Source organism: Dendropsophus ebraccatus, chromosome 4 (genome assembly GCF_027789765.1).
Source record: "Dendropsophus ebraccatus isolate aDenEbr1 chromosome 4, aDenEbr1.pat, whole genome shotgun sequence".
Taxonomy (NCBI): domain Eukaryota; kingdom Metazoa; phylum Chordata; class Amphibia; order Anura; family Hylidae; genus Dendropsophus; species Dendropsophus ebraccatus.
The window spans coordinates 159,982,708-159,990,496 of record NC_091457.1 but is presented as its reverse complement, the minus strand read 5'-3'; the positions used below and the strand labels follow the sequence as shown (position 1 = coordinate 159,990,496).

The 7,789-nt window shown below is 42.7% G+C and overlaps 1 protein-coding gene across 1 annotated transcript in view; it reads left to right on the top strand.

The window, feature by feature from the left end:
- The window catches only part of LOC138789061 (dimethylaniline monooxygenase [N-oxide-forming] 2-like), a 31,547-nt gene that overhangs the window by 1,751 nt on the left and 22,007 nt on the right, over positions 1-7,789 (top strand). The window contains exons 2-3 of the mRNA XM_069967598.1: positions 3,277-3,412; positions 7,050-7,238. Of these exons, the coding sequence (XP_069823699.1) occupies positions 3,281-3,412; positions 7,050-7,238 (321 nt within the window). The 5' untranslated portion in view covers positions 3,277-3,280. The remainder of the gene's footprint in view (positions 1-3,276; positions 3,413-7,049; positions 7,239-7,789) is intronic.

The following is a 7,789-nucleotide window of genomic DNA, read 5'->3' as shown; positions in this document are numbered from 1 at the left end:
CCCACCCCCCTGGAAAAGACACCAGATTTACTGGCAAGTCTGAATGGGAGGAGGGAAACTAAAAAATAATAAAAACAAAAAAAATTGTTTTTTCTATCCCCCTGCTCCCTGGTGCTGCCCCCCTGCAAGGTGCTGCCCTAGGCACCGGACCACGGGTGCCTAGTGGTAAATACGGCCCTGATAACAGCTACACTTACTGTATCCAGGTCCAGTCTCCTGAAGGCAGCTATATAACAGCTATACTTACTGTATCCAGGTCCAGTCTATTGAAGGCTGCTATATAACAGCTATACTTACTGTATCCAGGTCCAGTCTCCTGAAGCTTTTTAGTCTTGCACTGGTTGAAAGAAAGATACTAAACACATAAAGCCCCAACCTGTACAGTGAGTCATGGCTCTTTGTACAATGTCCATCAATCCCATGACTGCCTTGTCTGTAAGCACAGATGACCTTGGAAACACAGGACTTCCTGTGCTTAGACTCTTTGAAGAGGGGGAGAAAACACCAGAAGTTTTCCATGATAACTAAAAAAGAAATAATGAATGCAAATTGCAAACTTGCTTTATATCACATGTACTGTCGATGAACCCCAAATTTTAGTATTGTGGTAAATATGCTCAAGTGCTTCTGATGCCTCTCCATCCTATGAATGAGAATATCATCTATACAACATACTGGTGTATATATGGAACATTCGGAGGGTATGGCAGCAGAAACCAACTCCTCTTACCACCATGACACATCAAGCCTCACAAAAAAGCTTAGCCCCATAGCGGTGCCCCTTACTTGCCCATCTCTTGTATGTGTAAACCAGTGTCTCTTCTGCTTCATTACGATAATTGCCATCTGAAAAAAAAAAAGTCAAAAAGTCGAAAAATATTCCTTAGGAAAAATAGATAGGCTATGATGTGATAGTAGTTCCCGTAGCTCCCTAGTGAAGGTGATGAAAGACAAATCAACAATACTAAAGAACGTATTATCTTGGCTGATATTGGCACAGGCTCTGGCTTCTCGTAATGTGTTGGATACGTCTTTCATCTTTTGTTTTTTTTCTACCAGAGCGCCCGCCCTGTTTTATGACTTAAGGCGTTCCTGTGTACAATTACTTTTAGGAAAATTCCGCTAGTTACTTTGGTCCTGTAACAATGGGACTGTGTACTTGATGATGCCAATGTATCTGGGACTTCTCGAATATGTCGAATTCTTAAGAGTTGAAGTTATTTTGGCCCAAACTTTTCTTTCTTTTCTTCAATACTGCAAGTTCTTTGTTGTGCTCTCTTTAGAAGTACACACTTCATTCAATAAATAATCTTGACGATCTCATTGGCGCTCTGACTTTTTCTTCTTCACTATTGAGCCTTCTAGTTTGTCCAGGTTATCTTTCTTTTTCTTTTTTTGTTTCTGAAATGCATTTACATATTATGTATTATATTGTTGCTTGTCTTGTCTTTATTTTAATTTCTTTGCTTTAAATGGAACAATTTCCCATAGAATAAAATTTATTTTCCTTTGAAATAGTTCTGAGTAGGGTATGGGTTCGTATGAACCTGAACTATGGGCTTCTGATTCCCGCTGTCTGCCCGCTCCGTGGAGAGAAGCCGATAGTTCAGGTTCATACAAACCCGAACCTCAGCCGGTTTGCTCATCCCTAGTTCTGAGTAGACTGTTGGGGATCAAGGATTTATCAGTCCAGTATCAGAGAACTGGCATTTGTAAATGTTTAGGCTATGTTCACACTACGTATTAGACCGGGCGTTCCGTGACCCCGGCCGGGTCACAGAACGGCCGGTCTCTGGCCGGATCATCTCGGCCGGTACTTAAGTACCTGCCGGATGATCTTTCGGCCGCTCGCTTCACTGTGTGAACTGACAGGTCCTTCTGCGGCCGGAATTCAGTGAATTCCGGCCGCAGAAAACTGACATGTCAGTTGTTTGCGGCGGCGTATGGGATCCCGGCCGGAGTGCACACGATGTGTGTACGCTCCAGCCGGGATCCCATAGGACAACAGGCATTGTTCCACTGCGGTAAAAGTACGGCCGTTGTTGCCATCAGCAACAATGGCCGTACTTTTGCGTAGTGTAAACATAGCCTCACAATGTTATATAAGATGCACAGTATGAATTATGAACCTCTCCCTTCTAACATGCCACCTGTATGGCAGCGAGCCACATTCTTCTAAAGCCTTACATTTTTTCCCTTACCAACAACAAAGCAGGATTAGCAGATTAAAAGGGCCTGGCATACTGTGAGAAAAGCAAATACTGTATAATCTCCTCTAACATTTACCAGTCCAGATCTGGACAGATCACTTTTAGTTTTAGTTACAAATGAATAATAATAACAATGTCATTTAGATTTTAACATAGAACATAAAACGAACAAAAAAAAAAACCCGTTGCAATAACAGATTGTCATGGATTTACCTGCCTCGGTTCCTGTGGTGGTCCCAGTCTCCGCGCTGAGCTGTTGAGGGCACCGCTTCATCCAGGAACATCAGGGATTATTGTCATGTTAAGAAGTGGGTCAGGTCGCCCAATCAGAAAGCAAGGGATGTCAGGTCTATCAGGATTGGTGCTGTTACCTCATGCTTTCCTTATTTAAACCAATGGCAACTCTTCACAGCCTCCTGTAATTGGAGTTTTTTCCTCAAAATGTTTTGTACACTGATGTACTCTCCTGGTTTTACCCGGCTTACAATCACCTCTAACTCTGGGTTCTGCCTTCTGGTTCCTATGCCTCTGCATTCTGATTTTGTTTGCCCGTAATCATAGTACCTGTTGGGACCTTGGCGCAATCCTTGGTTCATAAGGTACAACCAAGACTGTTGGCCATGAATCTGCATTTATTCTGTGCTTTTGTCTGAGCCTTGTCTGAACACTGTCTTATTCCAGCACTTGTGTGGTGATTGACAGGTTGCACCACACCCATTTGGTTTCTTCTGCTAGCTCTCACCAGGGCTGTATAAAAAGCACCCCCCAAAAAAATTAAGCATTTAAGAGATAAAAATAAAAAGTAGCCCTTTTCTCCTCAATTTCCAGAAGAGAAAGCTACCTATGTACCACTAAACCTGCAAATTCATATTTGTGATGGTTGTTGTTCTGTTGGTTAACGTTAAGTCCAATAGGACCGCCCACCCCCAGTTGCATTTGTCGGAATAAAAGTTTATTTTCTCTGTTAGGCTACAGGAATGAATGGCAGCACAAAGTATATATATGTAATCAAACATTTCTTAACTAATAAATATATGAACTTTTTTCTTTTTTATGCTGTGGATAGAACTATGGTCAGAACGGTTGCTATCATTGGAGCTGGGATCAGTGGCTTGGTTTCCATTAAGGCGTGTCTAGAGGAAGGTCTTGAGCCGACTTGCTTTGAAAGAAGTAAAGATATAGGAGGCCTCTGGAGGTTCACGGTGAGTGCACAACAGCTCTGCTTATACTTACTGTAGTAAAGGGGTTGCATACAGATTTCTTCTATTAGAATCACCTAAAAAGAAATCTGTATTTAGATATTGTTGTTATGTACAGAAGTAGCCATTGTATTCTTCACACATGAGGCTCCATGCCACATCCATGAGTATAGCTAAAGATTCACAGGCACCAATGCAAATGCTTGGGTTGGACCCTGACCCCCATTTATGCAATCCCGAATAAATACACATATATACTGTATGTCCCGTTGTTCATATTTAAAAAAAAAAAAAAAAATCAGCAGCAGTGATGAGGTTCTGGCAGAATCAGTGGGGAGCTAAGTATGGGCCCCGTAGACTTATGTATCTGTTCCACCTCTGTAGACTGCAGGGTGAAGATGTGTGTTAGAGCTCCTGCAGATGACCAGGCATAGGGTGGAGGCCAGAAATCCAGCTGCCACCTCCCTGGGGTAGTGAGCGATGGTGGTGAATTCCTCCACTCCCTGCCAACCTGGTCTGGGGAGTGGAAAAATGAACCTCCATGGCTCAGTAGAGGGGGAAAGAAGTTCTGTGGAGAAAGACAAAATTGTAGGTTGGAGGGAGTCAGCACCAACTTTTTCTTCCATATGACCGCCATGTTCTCTTAATTTGAAGCTTTGGGCAAGAAGCTGAGGTTGGCCAGGGAGGAGGTTGAGCATGCCAGAAGCCTGGTGAGATTCTCCTCCAAGAACAAGAGGGCTCAATTCCCAAAAAGAGTAAAGCATCTCAAGGAGGAGATTGAGACGCTGGAAAAAAGAAGACAAAGGAACTTGCAGGGAATCAATCTATTCCGTGAAAAGCTGGTAAACAAGGATTGCTTCTCTGCAATGAGCATAGGTGTAGAGGATGGGAGTGAAGGCTCTGAGGAGGATGGGAGTGGTGAAGCTGAGGACAGTGGGGACAGTGAGGACAGTGCCCCAAAAATCCAGTGTCCTTGTTCCTCAAAGATCCAATGAGAGCTATGTGGAACCAGGTTAGGTTGCATTACCTTTACTTCAGTAGGTCTCATGGAGGGAGGACTGCTAAGGTCCATCGTCATGCAGGAATCCACCATGAGACAGAAGCAGGTAATATTTGGTTATAACATCAGCAGCAAGAAAAAGAAGCAGAGAAGGCAAAAGATAGAAAAGCTATTTCCCAGTAGTATGGGTCATCTGAAAAGCTGTTTCTGTAGTGGAACAGGGCCAGCATAGGGGCACAAACATGTGGCTAAGATGGCAGAGGATGCCACACACACTGTTTCCAGTAGCGGGAGCAACACTAGTGCAGCAAAGGGGCCAGACATGAAGTTAAACGGGAAGCTCCGGTGTTGCAGGACAAGTACCTTTTCATGGGGGGAGTGTCTGGGTGCTGGGGTCTGTAAGGGTGGCCCCCTGAAATATTGTAATGTTTCATACTTTCCAGCAGGCGAAAATAGAGGTAGCGGAAATAGAGGTAGCGGTGTTCTTGGGGATAGTAGTAGTGCTGCTGGTAGTAGTAGTACAGGTGTAAGTCAGGGGGGGTCTGGTCCAGCTGCTCTTCCCAGGTAAGGAGCTATGCTAGTGTCAATGCTGGGGGTCAGGGGGATCCTCATTTTCACCCACCAGGCAAGGTGACTTGCGTCAGAATCTTCTGGAGGCATTAAAGAATATTAATAGATTGCTCCATGTAGAGGAAAAAGGAGGTTGATCTCACTTTCTGCATAGAAATGCATGGATTAGCAGCCTTCCAAGAACACAATGGGGAGGTGGTATAGTCGCTTCTCACACCAAGGCAGGAGGTTGGCCGTAGGAACGCTGCCTGTCTGATCTGGACATTTTTGGTTTTTGAGAGGGATTTAACTCAAAGGGTAGGCATTCGAGTCATGTTGAGAATTGTAGACCCATAGCTCTTCTCAACATGGATAGGAATCTTCTGGCTAAAATACTGTTCAATCGGTTGGTGCACTTTGCACCACAGCTCCTTTCTAGGACTCAGCACTGCTCAATGCCAGGTCAAAGCTTTAAGTGCAGTCCTGAGAGTCAGGGAGAAAGTGGAGCGGAGTAGTGCTGGTGTATGGAGGCGGAACATGCTATCTTTCGATCAGGCCAAGGCTTTTCATCTGGTGAATCATGAGTATCCGCGGTCTGTCCTTTTGAGCTGTGGTCTGCCAGGGAGTTTGTTAATTGGCTTAAGATCTTGTACGCAGGGGCAGAGAGTGTCCAGTAGGTGAAAAGTTGGTCTGGCATCTTTTGAGGTTGGATCCGATGTTCGTCAGGGTTTTCCTTTGACCAAGCTATTTGTGTTCATGATCAACCCATTCCTTAGGCTAGTTGATTGTGGACCATTGGGGGAAGTCAGGATGAGCTTGGCCGGGGGCCACTCTGAGAGTAAAAGAGTAGGCTCATGATGTCACCATTTTGATGTCCTCAGCAAATGAGCCACGTGTCATGATGTTGGAGGTAAAACACTACTCGGAGACCCTGATTTTGGTGTCCTAGATACCCTTCCAGAACCTATAATCTCAGGCATCAATTTCGGCAAGGGTGACTAACCCATTGAAAATTGGGATGGCAGCCCAAAAGGCAGATCAGTGGAAGGGTTGGTCCTAGACTCTGAAGGAAAGGGTGAACCTAATTCAATTCTACTTGATCCCTTTGTTAATCTACTTGGACAGTGTGTGTATTTTAATATTTCACTGAATGAATTATTACCATGAAGCTGTGGTTTTCAATGTATATCGTTTTATTGTATATCTTCACCTTCACCATTTGTATTTATCCATTTTATTACACTTATTATACCTCATTTTGCTCTAGAGCACTTTTTTTTATCGCACACAGTCCATTTCTCAGTATTGTACACAGCCCAACAATATAGCAGTGTTATCCAAACTATTGCCAGTGATATTGCACAATATCCTTCATTCTTATAGCACAATGGGGACATTTTGGTTTTGTACCTACTTTTAGGTGAATTATTGGATTTTTCGCTTGGTTTTGGTCTAGGTTCTATTTATGAACAAGTAGCTCTATTTATGTATAAGCTGTGAATAATTCTCTGCTGTCAGCCAATGGCAGTGGCATGTAACGGGTTCCCGCCAGGATATACTTGCCAATCAGAAGTCCAGCGGCAAGATCACGGCTTCCTATCATCTCCATGGCAATCCTGGGGGTATTCTGACGGTCCTCTTGCCTGCCATGGATATGCCTCTACAGTGCCATGCCAGAGGCAGCATAATGCTGACATATACAATACACTGCACTACATTGCTGCATCTGTAAAAACCAAAGCTATAAAACTATATCCTTATTTTTACCACATGCTGAATAGCATACATTAAAAAAAGGAAAAAAAAGAAAAATAAATGGTTAATAAGAATAAATCAATCAAGTTTTGTGAATCCCAAAATGGTAACAATACAAAGTAAAAGTTGGTCCACAAAAAACAAGCTCTCAGTTTGGTATTAAACAACGGTATGACTCTTGCAGGGCGGCGATGAAAAAATAGATAGAGAATAGATTGGTTATTTTTGCCTATCTAGCAGAGAAAAGTAGAAACAATTGTGAGAAACCAGTTGCAAAAATTTTGAAATAATATATGATTATGGCAGAATCTATAAAGAAATCATGAACTATTTCAGGATGAAGTAGAAGAGGGAAGAGCCAGTATCTACAGGTCCTTGGTCACCAATGTTTCCAAAGAAATCATGTGTTTTAGTGACTTTCCAATGCCGGAAGATTTTCCGAACTACCTACCTAATCACAGATACTTTGAGTACATCAGGCTGTATGCCGAACATTTCAAACTGGTGAAACACATCAAATTTGAGGTGAGTAATATCTATATTTTACAAGTTGATTTTAAACCCAAAAAAATGTGTAGAAGAAAGGTCACTCAATAAAGGGATCCTCCAATCTGATTATTGATGGAGGTCCTGACTCTGTGACCCATACAAATCCTTAAAGGGGACTTAGCACTGCACATCGGGTTGTCAGCACACTACGTAGAAAAAATATATATATCAGAATTATCATGTTTCAAAAATTTTACTAAAAAGACTCTATATAATTGAGGATAATTATAGATGAGGCAACTGGAGCATGATGGAGTCCCATTGTTTGGTATTTCATTACTGGCTAAAGATGTTGGACGCAACATAGCCATAGGCTGTATCCATGTTTTCCTGGACTCGCTAGGGCTGCATCCAACTTCTCTATCCATTGGTAATCAAATGCCAAACGATCGGACTCCAGCATGCTAATCATTCCTTGTTTTATGAATCGTGTCTGTAGGCTGTTATATTGTCCGTACAGTAGATATACCATTTTCCTATTGATGTTCACTCACTTGTATTTACCTTCTTTGATGGCTTCTTGGATA